The sequence below is a fragment of the Balaenoptera musculus genome, chromosome 7 (assembly GCF_009873245.2).
Source record: "Balaenoptera musculus isolate JJ_BM4_2016_0621 chromosome 7, mBalMus1.pri.v3, whole genome shotgun sequence".
NCBI classification, from domain to species: domain Eukaryota; kingdom Metazoa; phylum Chordata; class Mammalia; order Artiodactyla; family Balaenopteridae; genus Balaenoptera; species Balaenoptera musculus.
Window position 1 is genome coordinate 92,091,521 of NC_045791.1, and position 26,659 is coordinate 92,118,179.

General features: G+C 39.8%; 1 protein-coding gene across 1 annotated transcript in view; it reads left to right on the plus strand.

Moving 5' to 3' along the window:
* Positions 1-24,045, plus strand: part of XRCC5 (X-ray repair cross complementing 5) — a 97,109-nt gene extending 73,064 nt beyond the window's left edge. The window contains exons 17-21 of the mRNA XM_036858502.1: positions 4,459-4,568; positions 6,207-6,303; positions 8,147-8,214; positions 18,899-18,973; positions 23,797-24,045. Coding sequence (XP_036714397.1) covers positions 4,459-4,568; positions 6,207-6,303; positions 8,147-8,214; positions 18,899-18,973; positions 23,797-23,811 — 365 coding nt within the window. The 3' untranslated portion in view covers positions 23,812-24,045. The remainder of the gene's footprint in view (positions 1-4,458; positions 4,569-6,206; positions 6,304-8,146; positions 8,215-18,898; positions 18,974-23,796) is intronic.
* Positions 24,046-26,659: the final 2,614 nt, after the last annotated feature.

Genomic DNA, 26,659 nt, shown 5'->3' on the forward strand with positions numbered 1-26,659 from the left:
AAATGTGCACCTCTTCAATAAGTAGAATTCTCATAAGGCATTGATTGAGATCATGAGAAGAATTAAACTGGGAAACATCCTGAATGATGCCTGGGCTCAGCAAAATCATTTGAGATGGTTTTCCAGTCCTTTATATATAATGTGTGACAGTTGAATGAACCTATGGCTCTTTTGGCTCTGTACAATGGAGGAAAAAAACCCACAATAAATGACTTCCATTCACTTTGTTGGAAACAACTTTGCAGAGAACAGAGGGAGTAAGTAAATGTAAAGTCAGAGGCCAACAAGCACATGGCCCCAGATGTTTGTGACTGCAGCAAGAAGGGAGATGGCTCATTTTGTAGGACTTTGGAAGGTGTTGAATGTTTTCTCTAAAGAGATTAAACAAGGAAACACTGCCGTTTTCCTCTTACATAACACTTCTGAATCTTGATGACATTTCAATATAACATTAAAGTATTACTGTGTTGACTCACTTTACGTATCGACAATCTGTACTCCTGTCAGATGCTGGGTTAATATATAATGTCCCTATTATAAACCTCAAAATCCAGAACAGAAACTTTTGAAATCCAGCATAGGCATCTTGTTTTTGAAAACTTCTTGAGATAAATGACAGCCTTTGCCTGACCTGGTATCCTAATAAGATGGATGGCCTTTCCAATGGCCATTTTTTATTTTATCTGCTAATGAGTATTACTGAGCCTCTGGCTAATTCTGAAAAGCATTTTGGTGAATTATAATTAGGGCTGTGATTTACTGAGTATGAACACTGACAGGCCATTCCTTAGCCCTATAGTTGACGTAGAAGCAAAGAAAAGCGTCCTGATGATCGGCATTTCCTGTATGAGGAGTAGGGGGAAAGGGGGAGTCAAAGCAGATTATTTTTTCAGCCATTTCTGCGTTTTACTTTTATTAAAAATGGCAGGGAAATGCCAGCAAAGTTTGGATGAGAGGTCCCTTATCCACATCCCATTCTGATATTCAGTATATTAAAGCATCATCCATCACATCTATTCACTGGTGTGAAATGATTCATTATAGTCAGTGAACCACAAAATAGTCTAGGTAGAGGGACAGAATTCAGAATTATGGGCCAGACGCACAGGCCATGTAACTGAGTATTCCTAGAAGGGCAAAATCTGGTTCTGTGTATTCATTGGATTTGTTAGAAGTTTGGATATGTTTATCTAGTACCTGCATTCCTGAACCTTCTGGAGGAAAGAACAGAACAGTCTAACATGTAAATAAGAAAACTAAATCCAGATAGGCCTGCAAAGACATAAGGACTTCATTCTTAAATGGAAACTTGGTATTGAGACTCCTACTTCTTTTCTTTTCCATACTGTTATTGCACATGGATTATTGGCTTTGCTCTTGCTTTATTTTAGTTACTTTTGAATATATTTTTCTATAAGATGGCAACTCTGTGTGTTTGTGTGTGTGTGTGTGTATGTGTATGTATTCCATCATATTTCAAGATAAAAATGGGTCTGGAAGCTGTGTTTTTTGCAAAGCAATTCAGCAGTCTCTTGTTTCATGGGTTCCTGGGTGTAAGGACACCCTAAGTTTCAGTCCTTAATCTTTTGTGCTCATTATACTCTTTTCCTTGCAGAATTTATATAATAATTATACATAATATTATTTATGTAATGCTTTATAACACAGTAGACAATTCTCCTCTTCAAATAATTTCTTCTCTCAGTATCCGTGTTGCCTTACCCTCCTTTTTCCTGTCTCCTTGACCAGTCCTTCTTGGCCTCCTTTGTCAGCTCCCTTTCCTCTGTACAACCTCTAAACGCTGCAGTTCCTAAAAGGCTTGTTCTTGAACCCTTTTTTTCCTACACTTTCTCTATCCTGCCACAGGCCCCTTGCACACATTGTTCATCCTCCTTGGAACTCCCTTTCCTCCCACCTCTCCTGTCTAATTCTTCCTCCTCCTTTTTCTTCTCTACTCCTGTGCATGGACTCCATGTGCTGGACTGTGCGCTTTTCTCCAGATACACCCTGTGCTTTCCCACCTCTCTTCTTTTTTTTTTTTAATTTATTTATTTTACTTACTTATTTTTGGCTGTGTTGAGTCTTCGTTGCTTCGTGCGGGCTTTCTCTAGTTACAGTGAGCGGGGGCTACTCTTCTTTGTGGTGCGCGGGCTTCTCACTGCGGTGGCTTCTCTTATTGCGGAGCCTAATCTCTAGGTGCACAGGCTTCAGTAGTTGTGGCGCACGGGCTTAGTTGCTCTGTGGCACGTGGGATCTTCCCGGACCAGAGCTCGAACTCGTGTCCCCTCCATTGGTAGGCAGATTCTCAACCACTGTGCCACCAGGGAAGCCCCCACCTCTCTTCTTTATACTTTTTGCTCACTCTGTTTTTTGCTGTCTGATAGCCAAATTCTGTTTTTCGTTGCCCAGCAAAAATGCCATGTTAATTCATGAAGCTTTCTTATAATCACCAAAGATTTTTTAAAATTCAGACTAGTTGATATATTTCCGTACCACAAATAGCCCTCTTCACATTTACCTCCTGTTACTATTTTTGTGTATATGTATTATATCCTCTGTTAGACTGTAAACTTCCCAAGGGTAAGGATCTTATCTTCAACTTAATTGTATCTCCTATAGAATGTAGCATAGCATTTTATACGTAGCAGTTACACAGTAAATATGTACTAGGCTAAATTAAAATAATCACTAAATCAAGCAAAGAGAAATATTTACATTATAGCTTGCTGAGATTCCTTATTCACATTTCAAAAGAAATGAGAAACTTGGCATCTCCGGGATTACTGCCCTTGGCTTGTAAAGGCTCTTATTTGTGCACAGATATGAAACGCTGAGTGAACTTCATATCAAACTGTCTGAGAAGGCAGGCTGCTTGAGTGGTATAGGAAATATCAAACATTTCTGTTACTTCGCCTTTCCAGGCTAAAAAAAGGGAGATAGCTTCTATTGCTTTGAGCTTCTTGTTGATGGTGTTCTGCTCTGCTTACTAATCAGGGTTCTGTTATTTACCTTGTTTAAAAAGACCCATCCAAACATTCCTTCTCTCCTTTGAATTGTAGTTGGATATTAATTCACTGCTGCAGGATACATTGGTAAAGATTTCTGAAATTGCAGGGAAGTGTTTCTTTAATCCCTCAAGTTGGTTAAGTACTTTATTGTAATAGAGATCATAATCTCCTAGTTGGTAGAAAAGCTGAAATGGTTACTGGGGATGTTTTCTCTTGCTGCAAAATTATTATATTAGGAAATACTTTGTCCAGTTTTTTAATCCTTTTCACATGCTGCAGGATCCTTAGGAAATAAGTTGATAGCACCTCATTTCATGTCTTTCATAAGGCATTGAGCAATGCTCAGGTCACTGTGATTCAGTTAGTGGCCTTGAGCCTTTATAGGCAAGCCTTGAAAGTAGTTTTCATTAGTACTGCACGCACACACATTCATAACTATGAGAATGCTTGGATGAGGCCACGACGATGGCAGACCTGCAGTCTTACAATGTCTTGACCATTCAGCCCAAACTGCTGAACAGCCAGCTAGCAAGCAGTTTCAGGGGACAAGTGAGTGAGCCTTTAGGCCATGACTGTGCACATCTCCTTGGTTTGTTCTTCCACACAGATCGTAAGTGTCCATTTTGATCTGCTCAGCAACTTAAGTTCCCTGATGACTTTATGCTTTTATTTTCCTCTGCTTTTTTTTTTATGAAGAATGTTTGTTTTTTTGTTTATGAGGTGGTCTCAAGTTGCAACCCACCTTGGAAACTATAACATTATTAACGCATTTCCTCTTCCTGTAGCATTTATGATGTTGCCTGCTGACCATTATTGTTAAGTATTCATGGCTTTGTAGAGTGCTGAGTAATTTAGAGACTATTCAGATTCAGCTAAGGGCAGAAGATATGTAGCAATGATTTTCCATTCTAAAAGGATTTTATGAAATTAAGATGAGAGCTGGTCTTTTCTAATTTGACCTGTGATTGGAAGAAGATGGAGTGTCCCTGGCTCATTATTTTTCATTGTGTGACACTGTTTGACATTTATCCTGAGTGGAATTAGGGGAGGGAGTAGAAGATCTATTTTCTATGACTGTATCAGGAAAGGCAGTTTTGAAATACCCAAATGACCCCTGAATTGTGGGGGGAAAATAAAAAGCAGCAACAGCTTAGTGTTTGAAATTCCAAAAGGAACATTTAGCTATAATTCTAAGCATTTTAGAAATTTTATTTCTTGTCAAATGTCAATAAGTATTATGCAGATTTTCTAAATGTAGACTTTTGAAGTCAGCGTTTTGCATCTCATCTTTCCTTCCCATCCACCCCCTTACAAGAAAAATGGCTTTTGTGCATATGGACCACGAGGCTTTTGATCCATAACACATACTTACAAGCACACAAGAGCATGCATTCTCTCTAACAAGCATCACTCAAGTCAAGGAAAATAAATTTATTGTCTTATGTTCTAGCAAGTCACCAGTTAATAAATCACATTGAGCAGTTTTTGGATACTAACGAAACACTGTATTTTATGAAGAGCATGGACTGTATCAGAGTCTTCCGGGAAGAAGCCATTCAGGTAATGCTATCCTGTGTCCTCTTCCTAACCAGTTGGTCACCATCACAGGGGAGCGACACACAGCACCCCACAAATAAGCCTGGGCTTTGGAAATAATCATCCTTACTGTGAAGAGCAGCGTATGCCAAGGAAGTAGAAATGACTAACTCATTTTGCTATTGGTGTCATTTCTGAGGAGGAATAAAGATGTGTGGGTGAGTGGGATCTTTTATCCCTGGGAGTTAGCTTTTTATTACACTCTATAGCCCTGGCTTTATGATTTCTATTTAGGGGGCCAATGAAATTTCTATTGTATTGTATTCTATTTGACTAACTATTTTAGGGAAATGGATGGAAAAAATATAGTTGTGTAATTATTGAGAAGGATTTGATGAAGACAGAAGTAGGGATCTGAATGCCAGGAAAAAAAGAACACTGAAAATTAATAACTCAGCACTCCTGTCCCACCTTTTGTGGGGTTTTCTGTTTGTTTTAGTAGGAATATTAGAAAACGCATCTAAAAGTCTTCCAAATTATTTCTAGGCTTTTATACATAAACTCTAGACGAGGGTGAGCAAGTTGAAATTAGAAAGTATATTTTTAAAGTAGGCACGGTTGTAGTGTACATTAGTTCTTATGTGGGTGCTTATTACATATTTGCTGAGTAAATGAACAAATTACTTCTTGAATTGTTTAGGTAGTTACAAAGAATGATAAGAAAATGAGAAAATTGTTCAAATTAGAATGGGCTACAAGATTCAGAAGTAGATAATCCAAATGCCCTACAGATAAAAAACCAAAATTTTGGCAAAGTAGAATCAGTATAAGACTAAGGATGACTCAGTCAGGTGGAGAAAGAGTTGCTTAGATGAAAAGGTAGTGAAAATGGTTTTTTAGCGCCCCCTACCCCATGCCCCCCCCCCCCGCCCCACAGGCTGGATGGAGTGTCTGATAACACTTCTGTGCACTGTTGCCACCACATGTCCTTTAGAGTACCAGGTCATTGGATTCCAAAAAAGAGAGAGAGAGAAGGAGATGGAGGAGGATCCAAAGAGACTTTAGAGACATATCAATCTTAATGACCTTTTTAAACTAAAAATGTAAAAAGAAAGAAAAAGAAAGTAAGTTGGGAAAATGTGACTGGTTATTTGCTCCTGTTATTAATTTTTGTGAATATTTTAATGTCTCTATATTTTAGATATTGCATACTGAAATATTTATAGATGAGCTAATGTGATTGAAATTTGCTTCAAAACAATCCAAGGGTTGTGGGAGAAGGTGAGGGTATAGATGAAACAAGATTGGCCGACTTAACAGTTATAGAAGCTGGATGATGGGTACACAAGCATCCCACTAAATTACTCTGTCTTTGTTTGACTTTGTCTATATTAAAACTTAAAAAACAAAGTACCAGGCCACCAAAGAAACTGTGTGGCTATGGAAATTTCTGTGCCTTTAACAGATGGAAAGATTTCTGGCTCCCAGCAAATGAAGGTGAAATTTGAAATGCCAGTTTCCCATTTACCAAAGAAGAACATTTTGTACATTTTTAATAAATATGGTGGATTCTTGTATATGTACTGCTTTGGTCTGGGGATGAGTTACGTTTCTGTATGAGCTCTGACCTGCCACCTCCTCTACCTCCACATGCTACCACAGTTTTCAGAAGAGCAGCACTTTAACAGTTTCCTGAAAGCCCTTCGAGAGAAAGTGGAAGTTAAACAATTAAATCATTTCTGGGAAATTGTCACCCAGGGTAAGGTGTCATTTGTCTTTTTATCCAAATACGTATGCTATTTTTTTCTAAGTATAAACTCTAAATATAAATTATATTGTGTGATGTGTTATGTGAGGACCTGATAACTTCCCATGTGGATTTTTCCACGTGGATTTGGGAAACGCTCAGGATTCAGTGAACTAAAAATTTTGCTTAACAAGCATAAATACAAAGTGATAAATAATAAGTAAACATATAAGTCCCATCTTAAGCTCGTTGTGCAGCGTGACCCTTTCAGAGATTACGCCTTTCTGTTTGATGAGTGAAGAAGCCGTGCGGGCAGACACTGCCCCCTTTCCCCGACTCTTAGACCTGCAGCCCTGCTGGGTCCACAGCACTTTCACTGACCTCCCCCACACTTTCCCCTCCTCTACCTTTCATTGCCGTGCTCTTTGGCTTTCCATATCAGCTGACCAGCATCTTCACGCACCAAAGCCATTCAGTTCCTCACTTACTCACAGTGACCAATGCAAATTCATCGTAGAAAGAGGGCAAACCTTTCAATTTTAGGCTTGATGTTTGGTTTCCGTCATGTCCTTTGCCCATTTTCTTTAACCTGACTTGATTTTCTTTCAGAACCACAATATAAGATATTACCTATTAAAAGTACATATTATGAAAACAATGATGTTGCAAAGTATGAAACTTTGTACTTGAAGTAGAGCCCCCCAAATTAGTTTCAACCTGTCTTTCTATGCAAATTCTGTATAAAAGGAGTTGCATTCCTATCTATCCAGCTTCTAACGGGCAGCTTTTCATCACTCAGGCAACCATTTCTCTGACAGTTAATTTTTCAGCCCTTTAATTTCTACACTGGGGAGCAAAAGCTATTAGAATAGGTGGTGAGTGGGGCTTATTCAAATCGCTTTTGTGTCTCTGCTGCCGACCCAATAGATGAAAGAGATTGGTTTTGGTATTTATTGAATACCTCTAGCATATTGCTTGCTGAAAAGAAACTTGCAGGACACACACAAGATACATATTTTCTAAGAGCCTATAACCTATTGAGAGAATACACATGACCTGTGCCATTTCTAGGTGCAAATGGATGTTAAATGCATGTGCTTTTCTGAAAGCGTTTCATGCATCAGCCATTTGAGGCAGAAGAAAATCTTAGGAAGAAGAGAAAACTAAAGGGTAAATTTTCTATCCTTGATTTGCTCTCACTGAGCTAATAAACTCGATGTACTGAGCTAAATGATAGACAAGGCCATTCATTGTAAGAGCATGTTTCCTCCTGACCTTAGCTCTCTTGCCATTCCATCAATAGCCAGTAACGCTACTAGAAGTCAAAATGTCTGCAGATTCCCATATTTGGTACCTCATGGGTTTGGACCAAAGTATAGTTGTTCAATTTTCATTTATTTACTGAGCTCCTGCTATGTACTACATTGAGGGGAATATAAAGATGAATAAAGCATAGTCCCTGCCCTAGAGAAAAGTATAATCTGTTAGGAGGGATAAAATATGTATGAATAGTTATACAGGATACGATATGATGAGAGCCATTTCAAAGGGATAAACAAACTGATCTGAGAATTCTAAAGGGGAGAGTCAATCAAGAAAGACTGCACACAGCCGGTAGCATTTGTGATGTGCCCTTCATTTTATATAAGCAAAAATAGGAGAAAGGGTAATGTAAGATGGGAGGAGCAATGTGAATTGAGTGCCTTTAATAAAGCTTTATATTTCTTATAGAGAAGAGCACCTTTATAGTTCTAAAAATCTCCAGTGCAAAGATGGGAGGAGGTGTGGTGGAAAGGAAGGTGGGATTGGGATTGATTCTTTGTACTTGAATTTTACTCTGTGAATTACTTTCTAGATGGAATTACTCTGATCACCAAAGATGAAGCTTCTGGAAGCTCTGTTACTGCTGAGGAAGCCAGAAAGGTATTGAGGGGTAGCTCCCTGTCTTTAGATGAATTATTGCAGTGGATATTATTTTCTTGATGCCCATTCTTCCTTTTTTGTTTTTAAAATTTCATTTATTTATTTATTTATTTATTTATTTTTGGCTGTGTTGGGTCTTCGTTGCCACGTGCAGGCTTTCTCTAGTTGCAGCGAGCAGGGGCTACTCTTCGTTGCAGAGCACGGGCTCTAGGTGTGTGGGCTTCAGTAGCTGTGGCTCGCGGGCTCTAGAGCGCAGGCTCAGTAGTTGTGGCACACGGGCTTAGTTGCTCCACAGCATGTGGGATCTTCCCAGACCAGGGCTCAAACCCGTGTCCCCTGCATTGGTAGGCGGATTCTTAACCACTGCGCCACCAGGGAAGTCCCGATGCCCATTCTTTCTTGAAGAAGTAAAATTCTAAGGGTAACTAGATGAGTGTTTCTGGAACTCAGTACCTCTAGAGTTCCCGGTCCGTAGTATACACCACGCTTAGCCTAGACCCTGGTTAAGGCTAGGAAATCTATCCAGCCCAGTGATTCCCACCCAGGCCACCCATTAGTCACCTGGGGAGCTTTTTAAAAAGAAAAAATACTGATGACAGGCACCTCTCTCTCTCCCCTGAGGTTCTGTTGGTCTGAGATGGGTTTTGGGCATGATTTTGAGTTTTTAAAGCCCCTCAGATGATTGTGATGTGCAACAAGGTAGAACAATAGTGGTATTCTAACATATAAGGCATATCTAGGTCTTTACAGTAGAACACCCCATGTATGCAGACCCCATGAACTTCATATTGACACAAATGGTCAATATGCTTGGTGTCTTCCTGCTTGATCTATGAGCATTGAATCTGATTTCAGTTATGAGTCAAAAACATATAGCTATTTAGCTCAGTAGTCTTTCATTATACCTCAGATTTGTGATGAAAGTTTAATGAAATTAAATTGAGTAGCTCAAAAGTATATGGTTCGTAACATTCAGTGTCATTTATAGTCACTGGTTGACCCAGCCCTGCTAGTACCACACCTGGCAGCTGTCAGTTATGCGCTAAGCCTGTGCTGTTTCTTAGGCACTGTTCTCGATGATAAGACAGCACCCCGCCCTCTAGAAACTCAAACAGCCAGTTACAAGGTAGTAGAAGGAAATACTGGAGACTCAAAAATTAACTACCAAGCTAAGGGAGAGCTTGGTCTGGGACTGGTGGGCAGTAATCTAAGGAAATGGCAGAAACAAGGCTGGAGATGTTCATCTACGGCTAAATTCAGGCCAGATTTTAAATACCTTGAATTTTCAGCTCAATAAATGCACTTGGCAAAAACCATAATATTGTTTGGCAGAGGAGTTAGAGTATACAAGAATTTTTATTAAGCACTTTGCCTGGCAAAAGCACTTTGTTAAAGAACAGATATGGGCCCCACTTTCAGGAAGTAAGATCCCAGAATTTAAAAAAACATCCTCCATGTTGTCTTCTTAGATAAGCTGCCCACGGCCCTGGATCCTGGGATAGGAAGAGCCTGGGCGAACAGAGGCCAAGCCCTCTGCACTGTTAACCACAGTCCCCACGAGAGTTACATCCAGTGAGGCATACATAGTAGATGAATATTTATGAAGTACGATTACGCAGAGGCCTTTTTTGCCTGATTTTAAACTTCATAATAAGCATCAGTTAATGAAGGTTTCCAGATACTTGAGGTGCTCAAGTAGGAGCAGCCAGTTTCAGAGGAAGGATGTAAGGAATTCTGCCTCCTCGCCACTGCCAGGTTGGGGTTAGAAGGCCACGTGGACTGCCGTATAAGAGTAAAAAACGTCACTCGTCTTGTTAAGTGTCTTTTGGCTAGATGGGCTGATGTTAGGGCTTAGTTAAAGTGAAGCGATCCATCCTCATGCGTCAAGGGGAAATAATTGAATTTTTAAACCTATATAAGCTCAATAAAACAATCACGTTTAAAAGGATTAAAAAAAAAAAAAAAAGCATACTCCAAGATGCTGATTATTGTCTCAGAAGGGGTTCTATGGTGTCTGTACCCCCTTCTGCCACAGTCAGGACTGAGTACCTTGGGCTTCAGAGTGCCACTTAACTGGTTCTATTTCTATTTGTTATTTTATACAATGGCATGATGATCTTTCCCCGTTGAACTAGGATGCATTATTCAGGACTCTTCAGAGAGACAGAACCAATAGAATACGTGTGTGTGTGTGTGTGTGTGTGTATATGGGGGTGGTGGGGACTGATTTATTTTAAGGAATTGGCTCACACAATTGTTGGGACTGGCAAATCTGAAATTTGTAGAGCAGGCCAGCAAGTTGGAAATTCAGGCAGGATTTTTCTATTACAGTCCAGAGGCAGAATTCCTTCAACTGATTGGATGAGGCCTACCAACATTACCAAGGGTAACCTTCTTTACTTAAAGTCAGCTGATTGTAAATTTTAGTCGCATTTACAAAATACCTTCACAGAAACCTCTAGACTAGTGTTTGACACAGCAGCTGGTCACCATAGTGTAGCCAAGTTGACACATAAAATCACATAAGGTGAAAGCTTATCAATCAGTTTTTGCTAAACAGGTAAAATAAGTCAAGGCAAATAATTTTAGTCATTGCATTAAAAAAAAAAAAAAAACCTATCATCCAGGTGAGAGTTGAGCGCACATTACAGTTTTGGGAGGAAGAGGAAAGCACTGACCTAAAAAAGGTAGTCTTTCCTCCCAGCAGTACCTCTTAACCAAAGGTGTCACAGCTAAGTGATTCCAGAAAATTAGAAAAGAAAGAAATCTAGGAAGGGATAGTGTGCTGCTTGCAAATATCTGGGGTTTAGTCTTTGTTGCAAATGCAGTATCATCTTTGGAATTTAAGGGCACAGAGCCTGCATCAGGAATTTTAATGTCTGGTAATAAAGCTGCAGAGAGGAGTTTCAGTTAAGACTAGATATGGGCTGGTGTCCTTACATGATTCTAATATCAACAGAACTGATTTCAGTTGGTTGCGGTTTAAGACAACTCTGAAAACATCACCATGTCTGAATAGGAAGAAAACATGGTAAACAGAGCAGAGTGGAGCCCATTGTTGTGATTCACCCTCAGCGCACACTCTGTCGTGTCTGACTTGCAATTATGCTTTTGTGTCTGCTTCAGTATCACATGAACCCTTCATTTTTTTTTCAGAACGAAAACTTAATCCTTTATATTAAAAATATTTTTAAATGGCACCTGTTGATTTTTGGAGAGAAATGTGGAAGGGAAAGTGTACATACAGATGATAATGGGGAGAATTAGTGAGATTCTGGCTCAAGGAAGTTGATTCCTTGTGGTTTTAATAGGAGAGACATGCTTCAGCTTTTTCTCTTAGGTGAGTTATGGAAGTGTAATCACTTTTGGCCATACACTAAAATATTCATTTACATTTTCTTCAAAGCAAGTGTTTTTATTTATTTATTTAAATTTATTTATTTATTTTTTGTTTTTTGTTTTTTTGGCTTCGTTGGGTCTTCGTTGCTGCACACGGGCTTTCTCTGGTTGAGGCGAGTGGGGGCTGCTCTTCATTGCGGTATGTGGGCTTCTTACTGCGGTGGCTTCTCTTGTTGCGGAGCACGGGCTCTAGGCGCGTGGGCTTCAGTAGTTGTGGCACGTGGGCTTAGTAGTTGTGGCTCGTGGGCTCTAGAGCGCAGGCTCAGTAGTTGTGGCACACGGGCTTAGTTGCCCCGCAGCATGTGTGATCTTCCTGGACCAGGGCTCAAACCCGTGTCCCCTGCATTGGCAAGCGTATTCTTAATCACTGCACCACCAGGGAAGTCCCAAAGCAAGTGTTAAGTTTGGCCACTTACCAAATAATCATTTAAGGAAACTTGGCTGTAATCAGAGATTGGAGAACAATCCTCATAGTCCATTAAAATTCTTTCAAGATATTTACCGTAAGTTATATAAAGTTAGTAACTGTCACATTATTGCTATTAAATGTTGATGATTTGAAAGGAAATAACTATTCAGGATGTCCATTTTAAATGAAAATTAAATCATAACTTTACACTTGTACTTCTTAAGGAGAGCTGTTTCCCTCCAGTGTATTCTAGAAATATGTGGATTTTATGATTCTTTGAGAAATATAGGTATGTCAGAGTTGCTGCAGAAATAGAAAGTTCTTTCATGACATAAGCTTAGACAGTCACTTTTCTTTTCAATAACTGATACCTCTATTTCATTTCGAAGCCTAGACATAAATATTACCCCCTTTTTCATTCATGTTTATTGTCATTATAACCTGTGAATTCTTTCATTTAACTTTTTCTGTTTCTAGTTTTTATTGTTAGACCTGCCATTTTATTGTTAGACATGCCATTTTATTGTTAGACATGCCATGTTTGATAAGGTCTTTTATATTTTTTTTTGCTCCAGCTTTATTTTGTTTATTTATATTGATTGAGTTAACACTGGTTTGTAACATGATGTAAATTCCTGTGCACAACATTATATTTCGACTTCTGTGTACACTACAGCATGCTCACCACCAGAAGTTTCGTTTCCATTCATCCCCATACAGTTGACCCCCTCTGCCCATTTCGCCCTCCCCTCATGCCTTCCCTTCTGGTAACCACCACTCTATTCTCTGTATCTGTGTGTTTGTTTTTGTTTAGTTTGGTTTGTTCATTTATTTTGTTCTGTTTTTGTTTTATATTCCACATATGCATGAAATCATACACCATTTGTCTTTCTCTCTCTGACTTATTTCTCTTAGCATAATACTCTCAAGGTCCATCATTCAAAAAGATATATACACTTCTTTGTTCACCACAGCATTATTTACAGTAACCAAGATATGGAAAAAACCTAAGTGCCCATCAATGATGAATGGATAAAGATGTGGTATACATATACAATGGAATACTCCTTAACCATAAAAAGCTGGAAATCCTGCCATTTGCGACAACATGGATGGGCCTTGTTGTGCACCCTTCCTCCGTCAGCTCATTCACAGGGCATGGCTCTGTGGTGGGTAGGAGGTGTGCCTGTTTATCCTGGCACGTTCCAGGAGCATCTGGGAACCACAGTCAGTGAGAGACCTGGACTTGTGAAAGGTCGAGATAAGCTGATTCTTCATTTGAAGTTTATCTTCTTTATTAAAAAAAAAAGTTTCTTTTAACTTTTTCCTACTAACCTGTGTTAGGGTTAGAACAGTGGTTCTCAGCCAAGAGTGATTTTGTTCCCCAGGAGACATTGCCACTGTCCAGAGATTCTGGGTGGTTGCAGCAGGCGGCGTGCTACTGCCTCCTAGTGGGTGCAGGGCCCCACAGCAAAGGGTGCTGCTGCTGAGACGCCCTGGGCCAAAAGAATTTAAACCAGTCAGAGCCTTCACTAAGGCGGAGGATGCTGGCTTAAGCTGTGTAGAACTTTATTCAGCTGGAATGAATCCTAATGATCTCCTAGCTGAGTTTTTATTTCTTAAAACTGAAAGCTTAACAAGAAAGCCTGATAGATAAAACAGAGAAAGGTGATGCTTCTCACTTGATGGGCAGCGGGAGTGGCAAATTGGGGTTACCCATGCCCACAGGACTTGGAAGAACCCTCAGGACCTCAAGGAACAGAACCTGAAAAATACTGATCTAGTCCAAACTCCTTATTTTATATATGAAGAAACTTAGGGCTGAGACGTAAAATGATGTGTCTGAGATCTCATAGTAAGTCACTGGCCAGGAATCCAGTTATTGGACTGACCCCCAGTCCTCCATTCTTTTTACTCCATATTAAGAGCACAGAGGGGAAAGAGGATTTCTTCCCATGGCTTCGGAATATTGTTTCTCACGGGATTCCAGGATGCTGAGCTATGTCTAAACAATCACTTGATACAAAATCTATGGGGGAGAAAGCATCATGTTAGCACTTGTTTTCCTTATAGCTGCCTAATCTAGCCTTCTTTTTTGTTGTTGACATTTATTGATTTTTTCCATCGTAGCATCACAGATGCTCAAAGCTTAGTGATCTGGTCATTTTCTAGATGCAGTCTAGAGATGTGAAGTTGACTTTCTCAGTGTCTCACAACAAGTTCATGGCTAGCTGAACTGCCTAGAGCCCAGACCCTGGACTCGTACTATAGTCGTCTCCAAGCCTCCGCCTTAGAATGCCACCAGCCGCATGTACATAAAGAAAAGAAGCTCATGCTCCCTCTTTCAAAAGAGATCTCCAAAACCTTGTGAACGATTATAAGATAAAATTTAAGAATCATTTCTTGGGAACAATTTTCTCTAACTGCTGGCCGCTGTTGGACCCCATGACCTTTTTCTTTGCTCTTTTCCACTTTCCTTTTCTGCCTTAAATCTCTAGTGTAATTGTTCTGTATGTTAGTATGAGAAAAGCGATAATTAAAATATCACAGTGTTACCTTATTCTTGTTTAGAGCTTGATACTTTTAAGATACAATTTAAAATTTTTTTTGAGGTGGAACATACAGTAAATGCACAAATCTTAAATGTTTACACTGATAAATCCTTACATGCTCATATATCTGAGTACCCACCACCCAGATCAAAATAAAGAGCATTTCCAACACCTCAGAAGGCTCCCTGATGACATGTCACTTGAGAGTCATTTTGCCTGTCTTAACCTTCACATAATTGGAATCATGCCTTTTATGATTCATCCATGATGTTAAAATTGTTCATTCTTTATTATAGCTAGGTAGTATTCACTTTTATGGCTGTACCACAATTTATTCATCCATTCTCCTAATGATGGACATTTGATTGTTTCCAAACTTTGGGAATTGTGAATAAAAATGCTGTGGGTATTCTTATACCTATCATTTGGTAGACATGTATTGGGTGTATTCCTAGGAATTGGAACATAAAATCTACAGTACCACAAAGCATTTTTGTATACTTTATTTTACCTGAGAAGCAATACAACCCCATGAAATAGATAGGGTCAGTAGTAGTATTCCCATCTTATTTTTGAGGAAGACTAGTTGTAGAGAGACCAGGTGGCTTGCCCAGGGTTACTGAGGAATGGGCAGTGCTTAGATTATGGTTCTTTCCTCCACACTAGTTTGCAGGATTTCTCTGCTGCACTGTATTGCCTTTATAGCATGAAAATAGCATTAATGAAACCTAAGTGTGTGTCATTTTAGACAAAATACATGCCAGCAGATTTTCATTCTTCCTGATGCTTTTGTGTATCTGGATTATGGGTGATTCTTTGGAATCACCTTATGGTGTTGGAATAAGCCCAGTGGAGGCCATGTGTTTTCAATTTGGGGATTGGTAAGGGTCTGAGGACAAGCTGATTTTTAGTTTTTAGTCTTATGGAGGAATAGGACTGGAAACTTCTACATAGAGGTTATTGATGCAGTTTCTCTGCTTGTGGCCAGGATTGTATTTCGGTGTACCTGAGAAGTAGTAGTTTATCCATTTCATAAAGATCTCCAAGTAAGGAGGGTCTTTCTTGGTAACCCCAAGTAAATGATGGTGGTTTGAGGATGGAGGACTGTGTCACACAACTGTTCTTTCTGTTTATTCTCTGCTTTTTCAGCATATTGCAGAGAGAAAGAACATAAGAAAAGTCAAGAGTTGACTTGTGCCCCTTTCGGCTGCGTTCAGAGAACCTGTTGCTTTTATTGAGAAAACAGGCCAGTCCTTATCTCTAGCTTCCCTGTCACTGCACAGCCTGGAAATTACTTGTAGTTAAAAACTCTGACGGTAAGGAGTGATATGTGTAAGAGATCAGCCTCGCCTGGGGCTTTGGGGAGGATAATGGATGGCAGCCCAGCTTTTAGCTGTAATTTGCTTGAGCAGAAATGTGAAGCAGATCTGTCAGGAAATCAGTTGCAGATGTTTAGCACTTGATGGAAATGGAAGTTTGTTTGCTGCCATGCCTTTCTTCCTAGGAGCTTGGCCTCATCTCAGAGACATGCCATTTGTGTTTAATGGTATATACCATGGTCATACTGTGCAGACAGTCCTATCTTCATTTATCCTGTAATTACAGTGTGAAAGGGGCTTTTGCAGGTGAGGAGGGAATGGGAATTAGAGCTTTTAGAGGCTGTGTGCCAAAAAACATTAGGAATTTTCTAGATTCATCAATAAATACCTACCATGTGTCAGGTTTCTAAGGGATGATAAGAGATATAGTGGACTACAGAAACACTGAGACCATGGAGCTTGTGTTTGAAGGTGCCGGTCGTCTGTAGCCCCCCAGAGGCGTATGGTAAGACACAGCTCTACCTTTTATTCACTCCTCATCGGCTGGATCAGTCTTTGTCCTTTGCGCTGGTATTCTTGCTGCAGGGAGAACCATGTGGAGGTTAATGATCGTGAGTAGGAGAGGAGAGGAACAAAATAAAAATTTCTTTTTTAATATTGATAATAATTAGAATCATAAGTAAAGGTTAATTTGGGAATCTAAGAGCAGGGTTTAAGCTTTAGATGTAAACCATATGCAAATACAGTTTGAATTTCTTATTCATGTATCTCTATGTGGCCCTCAGGCATCTTTATTAAAAATCAGCCAGAATAAATAGAATTAATGATATGGGTGCCGCGTTACAGTTCTGTTCCAGGCTGTGCGCCCACTGCTAGCATTTTCGGTCCCCTAAACCGTAGGTGCCCAGCGCTGAACACAGCCCGGTTCAGGGTCAACAGAGGGCTGTGGAAAGATTTATAAATGTCCTTAGAAGAAGATAAATTCCTTAATCTCTCAGTCAAAAGTGAAGTTAATGAATGATGAGATGGTTTTGACTGAGGAGGAAAAAGTCCAGGAGGGATGTTGAGTCAAAAACAAACTGTCAGGGACTTCTCTGGCGGCGCAGTGGTTAAGAATCCGCCTGCCAATGCAGGGGACACGGGTTCGAGCCTTGGGCCAAGAAGATCCCACACGCGTGGAGCAACTAAGCCCATGTGCCACAACTACTGAGCCTGCGCTCTAGAGCCTGAGAGCCACAACTACTGAAGCCCATGCGCCTAGAGCCTGTGCTCCGCAACAAAAGAAGCCACCGCAATGAGAAGCCCGTGCACCGCAACAAAGAGTAGCCCCCATTCGCCGCAGCTAGAGAAAGCCCGCACACAGCAACGAAGGCCCAACACAGCCAAAAATAAATTAATTAATTAAAAAAAAAAAAAACAAAAGAAAAAACCTGTCATGGCCATGTCCAAGGTGCTAACAAGGCCTATTTATAGATCTTAGGTTTCCGAGGTCTCCATTATGTCCATTGTACCATAGAAATCACAGGGCTATATAGGGAAAGCAGTTCTTGCCATGCTTTCATGTCGAGAAAGTGAGGAAAGTGCGTATGAGTACACCTTTCCCTCTTGGGTGGAGCTGCTACAGGAGCAAGTGGGCCGAAAGGCTCGCTCACCGCCTGCACGCTCCACGCACACGGACCCTGAGGGATGTTTGCCAGGAGCGGCGTGCCTCACCTCCCACCTCCCCTTTTAAAAACACTCACTCCGGGCTTCCCTGGTGGTGCACTGGTTGAGAATCCGCCTGCCAATGCAGGGGACACGGGTTCGAGCCCTGGTCTGGGAAGATCCCACATGCCGCGGAGCAACTAGGCCCATGAGCCATAATTACTGAGCCTGCGTGTCTGGAGCCTGTGCTCCGCAACAAGAGAGGCCGCCATAGTGAGAGTCCCACGCACCACGATGAAGAGTGGCCCCCGCTTGCCACAACTAGAGAAAGCCCTTGCACAGAAACGAAGACCCAACACAGCCAAAAACAAATATAAATAAATAAATAAATAGAATACCATGGCCAAAAATTAGTAAAAATATTAAAAAAACAAAAAAAAACAAAAAAAAAAACACTCACTCCTGCAGCCTTGCCTCTGCCACCATGTTTTGTACTTATGCTACAAGAACATCCACTCTGGTGTGAGGATGGATAAGTGGTTCATAGAAACTAGCTCTTAGATGCAGTTACCACACACCTTAAAGGATAAGAGTGCCCACTGCTATCTCTTGGAGGGACAGGAGGGAGGGCAGGAATGTTCAGATAGTCTTCAAGGGCACTCACTACCCTTTTAAAATCTGAGTTGCATTCCTAGATCCTTGCAAACTTCAATTCAGGGCCCTTGCTTTTCTACATATCTGCCTTTTAGAAGTTCCAAGTCTAGAACACTGACGCTAAGCAGAAGTGTACACTAGAAGTTTTCTCAGCCACCTTCCTGTTTTCAAACAATTTCTAACAGAAATTTAAAGATTGCCAGACAAAGAATTGAACAGTCTCCCAAGCTCACCCATTTTTGTGTTTCACATCTCTAAAAGAAGTCCTTCCTTTTACCTTTTTTGTCCTCAGTGGAACTGAGGAATAGATGGTTATAATCTTTAAGTCCAGACACTTGATTCTTAATGCTTTCTTCAAAAGAGGCAGAGACATACTGGCTTGGGGTGTTTGGTTCTTTTCTGAACCCTCATGAGCCCACATACCCCCTGTGGAAGCAGAAATGGGAATGTCTGCTGTCCTCGGTGCCTGATGTAGGACCCTCCACATGCTCACTGCCTTGGCAAGCCGTGTCGTTTCCTCCCTCTTGTCAAGAACTTTCTCTGTGACTAGTTAGTGGACTATTCAACCTCAAAATTGGTCCTCTCATCCAGAGCCAAATGAAGGAGCATACGTCAAGATGATGTTTCTTTTGGGCCATTTGCATGCGTTCCTCCATTAAAGGAGGCAAAAACGTCCTTTTGGTATTGTGCCTGACTTCTATTCACAGTTTCTGGCCCCCAAAGAAAATCCAGATGAAGACACAGCAGCTGTATGTGAGGAAGGTGGTGATGTGGATGATTTGGTAAGCACTTTTAATATATAGCAGGTGTTCTAACTCTTGATCAATTTACATTCCCACCAACAGTGCAGGAGGGTTCCCTTTTCACCACACCCTTTCCAGCATTTATTGTTTCTAGATTTTTTGATAATAGCCATTCTGACGGGCGTGAGGTGATACCTCACTGTAGTTTTGATTTGCATTTCTTTAATTAATGATGTTGAACATCTTTTCATGCACCTCTTGGCCATCTGTATGTCTTCCTTGGTGAAATGTCTATTTAGGTCTTCCACCCATTTTTTAATTGGAGTGTTTTCTTTTTTGATATTGAGCTCCATGAGCTGTTTGTATACTTCGTAGATTAATCCTTTGTCTGTTGTTTCACTTGTAAATATTTTCTCCTATTCTGAGAGTTGTCTTTTTGTCTTGTTTATGGTTTCCTTTGCTGTGCAAAAGCTTTTAAGTTTAAGTCCCATTTGTTTATTTTTGTTTTTATTTCCGTTACTGTAGGAGGTGGGTCAAAAAGGATCTTGCTGTGGTTTATGTCAAAGAGTGTTTTTCCTATGTTTCCCTTTAAGAGTTTTATAGTGTCTGGTCTTACATTTAGGTCTTTAATCCATTTTGAGTTTATTTTTGTGTATGGTGTTAGGGAGTGTTCTAATTTCATTTTTTTATATGTAGCTGTCCAGTTTTCCCAGCACCCCTTATTGAAGAGGCTGTCTTTTCTCCATTGTATGTTCTTGCCTCCTTTGTTGTAAATTAGGTGACCATATGTGTGTGGGTTTATCTCTGGGCTTTCTACCCTGTACCATTGATCTATATTTCTGTTTTTGTGCCAGTACCATACTGTCTTGATTACTGTAACTTTGTGGTATAGTTTGAAGTCGGGGAGCCTGATTCCTCCAACTCCGTTTTTCTTTCTGAAGATTACTTTGGCTATTCGGGGTCTTTTGTGTTTCCATACGAATTGTAAAATTTTTTGTTCTAATTCTGTGAAGAATGCCATTAGTAGTTTGATAGGGATTGCATTGAATCTGTAGAGTGCTTTGGGTAAGTATAGTCATTTTCACGATATTGATTCTTCCAATCCAAGAACATGGTATATTTCTCCATCTGTTTATGTCATCTTTGATTTCTTTCATCAGTATTTTATAGTTTTCTGAGTACAAGTGTTTTAGGCAGGTTTATTCTTAGGTATCTTATTCTTTTTGTTGTGACGGTAAATGCGATTGTTTCCTTAATTTCTCTTTCTGATTTTTCGTTGTTGGTGTATAGGAATGCCAGAGATTTCTGTGCATTAATTTTGTATCCTGCAACCTTACCAAATTCATTGATTAGTTCTAGAAGTTTTCTGGTGGCATCTTTAGGATTTTCTATGTGTAGTATCATGTCATCAGCAAACAGTGACAGTTTACTTCTTTTCCAATTTGTATTCCTTTTTTTTCTTTTTCTTCTCTGATTGCCATGGCTAGGACTTCCAAAACTATGTTGAGTAAGAGTGGCGAGAGTGGACATCCCTGTCTTGTACCTGTTCTTAGTGGAAACGCTTTCAGTTTTTCACCATTGAGTATGATGCTTGCTGTGGGTTTGTCATATATGGCCTTTATTATGTTGAGGTAGGTTCCCTCTATGCCCACTTTCTGGAGAGTTTTTATCATAAATGTGTGTTGAATTTTGTCAAAAGCTTTTTCTGTGTCTATTGAGATGATCATATGGTTTTTATTCCTTAATTTGTTAATATGGTGTATCACATTGATTGATTGGCGTATATTGAAGAATCCTTGCATCCCTGGGATAAATCCCACTTGGTCATGGTGTATGATCCTTTTAATATGTTGTTGAATTCTGTTTGCTAGTGTTTTGTTCAGGATTTTTGCATCTATGTTCATCAGTGATATTGGTCTATAATTTTATTTTTTTGGGGATATCTTTGTCTGGTGTTGGTATCAGGGTGATGGTGGCTTCGTAGAATGAATTTGAGAGTGTTTCTTCCTCTGCAATTTTTTGGAAGAGTTTGAGAAGGATCGATGTTAGCTCTTCTCTAAATATTTGATAGAATTTGCCTGTGAAGCCATCTGGTCCCAGACTTTTGTTTGTTGGAAGATTTTTAATTATGGTTTCAATTTCATTACTTGGAATAGGTCTGTTTATATTTTCTAATTCGTCCTGGTTCCATCTTGGAAAATTGTACCTTTCCAAGGATTTGTCCATTTCTTCGTGGTTGTCCATTTTATTGGCATATAGCTGTTTGTAGTAGTCTCTTATAATCCTTTGTATTTCTGCAGTGTCAGTTTTGATTTCTCCTTTTTTGTTTCTAATTTTATTGATTTATGTCCTCTCCCTTTTTTTCTTGATGAATCTGCCTAAGGGTTTATCAATTTTGTTTATCTTCTCAAAGAACCAGCTTTTAGTTTTACTGATCTTTGCTATTGTTTTCTTCATTTCTATTTCATTTATTTCTGCTCTGATTTTTATGATTTCTTTCCTTCTACTGACTTTGGGTTTTCTTTGCTCTTCTTTCTCTAGTTGTTTTAAGTGTAGGATTAGATTGTTTATTTGAGATTTTTCTTGTTTCTTGAGGTGAGATTGAATTGCTATAAACTTCCCTCTTAGAACTGCTTTTGCTGCGCCCATAGGTTTTGGGTCATCATGTTTTCATTGTCATTTGTTTCTAGGTATTTTTTGATTTCTTCTTTGATTTCTTCAGTGATCTCTTGGTTATTTAGTAGTGCACTGTTTAGCCTCCATGTATTTGTGTTTTTTACAGTTTTTTTCCTGTAATTGATTTCCAGTCTCATAGCGTTGTGTTCAGAAAAGAAGCTTGATAGGATTTCATTTTTCTTAAATTTTCCGTGGCTTGATTTGTGACCCAAGATGTGATCTATCCTGGAGAATGTTCCATGTGCACTTGAGAAGAAAGTGTATTCTGCCACTTCTGGGTGGAATGTCCTATAAATATCAATTAAATCTATCTGGTCTGTTGTGTCATTTAAAGCTTGTGTTTCCTTATTTATTTTCTGTTTGGATAATCTGTCCATTGATGTAAGTGGCGTGTTAAAGCCCCCTACTATGATTGTGTTACTGTCGATTTCTCCTTTCATGGTTGTTAGCATTTGCCTTATGTACTGTGGTGCTCCTATGTTGGGTGCATAAACATTTATAATTGTTATATCTTCTTCTTGGATTGATCCTTTGATCATTATGTAGTGTCCTTCCTTATATCTCTTGTAACATTCTTTATTTTAAAGTCTATTTTATCAGATATGAGTATTGCTACTCCAGCTTTCTTTTGATTTCCATTTGCATGGAGTATCTTTTTCCATCCCTTCACCTTCAGTCTGTATGTGTCCCTAGGTCTGAAGTGGGTCTCCTGTAGACAGCATGTATGTGGGTCTTTTTTTTGTATCCATTCAGCCAGTCTGTGTCTTTTGGTTGGGGCATTTAATCCATTTACATTCAAGGTTATTATCAATATGTATGTTCCTATTACCATGTTCTTAATTGTTTTGGGTTTGTTTTTGTGGGTCTTTTTCGTCTCTTGTGTTTCCTGCCTAGATAAGTTTCTTTAGCATTTGTTGTAGAGCTGGTTTGGTGGTGCTGAATTCTCTTAGCTTTTGCTTGTCTGAAAAGCTTTTGATTTCTCCATCGAATCTGAAGGAGCTCCTTTCTGGGTAGAGTAATCTGGGTTGTAGGTTTTTCTCTTTCATTACTTTAAGTGTATCCTACCACTGCCTTCTGGCCTGCAGAGTTTCTGCTGAAAAATCAGCTGGTAACCTTATGGGAATTCCTTTGTATGTTATTTTTTGTTTTTCCCTTGCTGCTTTTAATATTTTTTCTTTGAATTTAATTTTTGTTAGTTTGATTAATATGTGTCTTGGTGTGTTTTTCCTAGGGTTTATCCTATATGGGACTCTCTGTTCTTCCTGAACTTGGGTGACTGTTTCCTTTCCCCTTAGGGAAATTTTCAACTATAATCTCTTCAAATATTTTCTCAGACCCTTTCTTTTTGTTTTCTTCTTCTGGGGCCCCTATAATTCGAATGTTGGTGCGTTTACTGTTGTCCCAGAGGTCTCTGAGATTGTCTTCAATTCTTTTTCATCCTTTTTTCTTTATTCTGCTCCTCAACAGTTATTTCCACCATTTTGTTTTCCAGCTCACATATTTGTGTTTTAATTTCTAACACACCAGCAGCTCTCTACACTATTATTTATTGCCATTATACTTGTAATCAGATAAGTAATTTCATAATGGATGTTCCTGCGCTCTATGGTTTTTTTAAGTTTATTGTTCATTCAGTTTAATCCTCTCATTGAAGGACTAAAAAAGAGCTGGGGAAGGCTATTCCTTTAGCAGCAAAATGTCATAATTTACTGAAATTGCTCTCAACCAAAATAAGCAATACAATATGCAATTTGTATGGGTTGACAAATAAAAACAGCTTTTAAAAAGCCTAATTCTTAAATGTTCTCAGTTAACTTTATGTAAACAAAATAGGCTGATAGGTATTTGGGGATTTCTGGATCTTATCACACTGTGTCTGGATGCCTGGGAGGCTGTGTAGGGTATTGGTTTTTGTATCCATCTTTCATGTGTGGAAACTTCCTGCCTTTAAGCCTCACATGACAGCAGTCCAGTAAAAACTTTCAGCCGTTTTGTAGAGAAGTTCTTAGGATTGAAATGAAGAGATACTTAGAATTTAACTCCTAAAATAGTTAGCAGTGAGTAAGTGTGCAAGTCCGTGCATGCCACCAGTGAAGAGAACCATTGTCACTATGGTTCTCTCCCCAGAGAAGCAGTGTTCTGGAGTTGGCCTGCTTCCTTTCTAAATTTGTTGTTCCTGTTTACAGCTGGACTTGATATAGCTCATGGATGTGTGGGGAATCTACAAGAGTTGCTATCACTGTGGTGCTGAGAGTTCTATACAGAACAACCTGGAGGAGGTCATTCAAGTAGAACCGGAAGCTCTGGAGATGGTCCCTGCAGATTATACAGAAGTGAAAAACCTAATTCCCTGTGGAATGAATACAAACATATATAAGGGATAATTTAGACCCCATACAAGTTAATAAAGAGTCATTATTTTCTGATCAGTGTATTATTTTGTGGTCTTATTGATCTCAGTGTATTACGCACGTGCTTTGAAGTTACTGGAAAATGGATTTCATCCCGACCTGGTATACTGTTGAGGATTGCAGGCCTCATGAAATTATCTCATCTAGGATGATGGCATGGTCACTGGTGAGTTTCTCAATACTCCCCATGAAATTATCTCATCTAGAATGATGGCATGGTCACTGGTGAGTTTCTCAGTACTCCCCATGAGGTCTAGTCCACTGTCTGTTCCTCTAACAGCATCACAGCTTATTCTGATCAAATGGTGGCATTCGTTTCTTACCAACAGAAAGCTGGCTTTGGAAAATCATGGCCAGCTTTTTGTTTTTTTTTTTTTTTTTTTTTAAGCATTTTAGTCATCACATTACTTTGGCTATACAACAGGGTGGGAGGGGGAGCACCGTTTCCCTGTGTACCCATTTTAAGTAGAGTTAGGATGATGTGCTCATGCAGAAAAGATGCTATTTTGGCCCAGCCTCTGACATATCAGTGAACCCTAAAACAAAAACAAGCAAACAAAAACACAGTAACTAAGAGATTCATCACCAGTTGTTAGGATTCTATCATTTCATTACACTCTACTTGCAGGTCTCAGAAAGTTGGGTTGTGTTAAAACACTTCTTCCTTAATTTCCCCATCTTTCCCAGCTCTACCCAAGTCTCCTTTCCTATCTCTCTGGATGATGTTTCCTTTCCTATAATAAGAAAATAAGAAACCCTTATTTTTTTTCCTATCCTCATTTCTGCCCCAAATTCTAATTTCTCCTTCCTTGGTGTCACAAACTTCATGGTACCCAGTCTCCCATATCCTCAGCAGCCCCATAAATAGTCATTGATTCACTTTATTTTGCAAACATTAATATTAAAGGCATCAATGATTCATTCCTCCTGTGGACTGCTGCTCATTACTAATTGTGAAAGAATTCTTCAGTATTGTGCTGAGAATTAAAAACCCTCTGTGCTTTGATTGAAAATGGAACTGCATGAAGAGAGAGGGGAGTTGTTTTCTCTGGGCCTTTAGGACGTCCCATTATACTATGTATACTTCAATCAATCTTGACATACAGTTTGCCCATTTAAAGCAACCCCAGTGAAGGATATCATATCTTACTGTCCAGTTGGATAGTTGAGGCCCAGGGGAGCTTTGTGACTTGGACAAAACGGAGACATTTGTCAGAATCAAGAGGGCAAACTTTGTTCTCTAATTTCTTCGTTATTCACGTCGGATCCTCCTGGCAGCGTGAATCAGTTCAATGCGTGTGGCCTCATAAGCATCCCCTGTCTTCGACAGTTTGGGGAATTCTTTCTTGGACACATCAGTCCTTCTGTCAAACCAGGAAAAGTTTGCATCAGGTTAGTCCTTTGTGATACTTTTTGATTTCTGTTATAACACCGTGGGATTATTTGTACTTCCCCTAACCCCACTTTTACCTAAATTATCTTAATACCCAAAAGAAGAAGCAAGTTTAACAGGCTAGGGAGAGAAAGGACTAAATTAGCCATGTAATTTCTGAATCTGTTTCATGTAGGCAGAGTATCTGTGCTGTGTGGACTTGTTCAGAACCTACTGTTTTGAGTAGGGGCATCATGTTTTAGATGAACACACCAAGGTCCCATTTCCCTGAAGTGAGATGTGCAGATCCGTAGAACTTCTAGGTGTTGCGCCTGCCGTGGCCCCAGAGAGCAGCATGCAAGATGTCATCGTCAGTCAGCCGCAGGCTAGTCCCCGGAAGGCCACTCGTCCCACAGATGGTAGGCTTGTGTGGGAATTGGAAGTTGCTGTCAGGCCTGGCGCCTTTGGACCTCTGTGTCACTAACATTCACTGACTTGTAGAGGCGGTAGAGATAAAGGAGGGGACTCCCCCCCACCCCTCAGTCACCACCCAAATGTGCTGCCCCCCATTAAAAGCCACTGTCTCAGATGTTGGAGTTTGGTCCTTTGCCAATTTATATATGTATAAAATTTAGAATCTTGAAAAATTCCTTGGAAAGCCATGTTGGGGATAGGCAGTGTTTCACCTAGTCCAGCTTGGTTTTTGAAAGTAAATGAACACATATATACTTCGATGTTGAATATGCACAGTGCTAATAACTGAGTTTGCAGCTCATTTTGATTCAGACAACACTATAATGCAGTCCACTATCTCCCACTGGCCTCAGTGTATTCTTCTCCCAGGTATTCTAGGTTCAGAACACAAGCTGGTAGCTCAGTCAGAGTAGAGGCCGTGAGGGCACGCGGTGTGGGTGAGGAAAGGACGCGAGGCTCGCCCAGATCCTGGATTCGTGTTCTCCCTCTGCAGCTCACTCTGTGGCCTTTTCAAGATGCTGCACATATTACCTGCCTTCTAGGCTTATTGAGGAAGAGCATGCTCGTGAAAGTACTTTGTAAACTATAAAATGCTTTACATGAATAAAACATGATGGTATTATGAAAACTCAAAGTAGAAGGCATGGGCAGAACTTTTTAATAGGTGTGCCTTCTGTCTTTATTTCCATCTTATTTCTTGCAGAACCTTGAGTGTTCCAGTCTCTGTGTGATCAAGGTAGGGTGTTAGGACCCGGGGTAGGTTTTTAATAGTTTCAATAAGGTGACCACGCA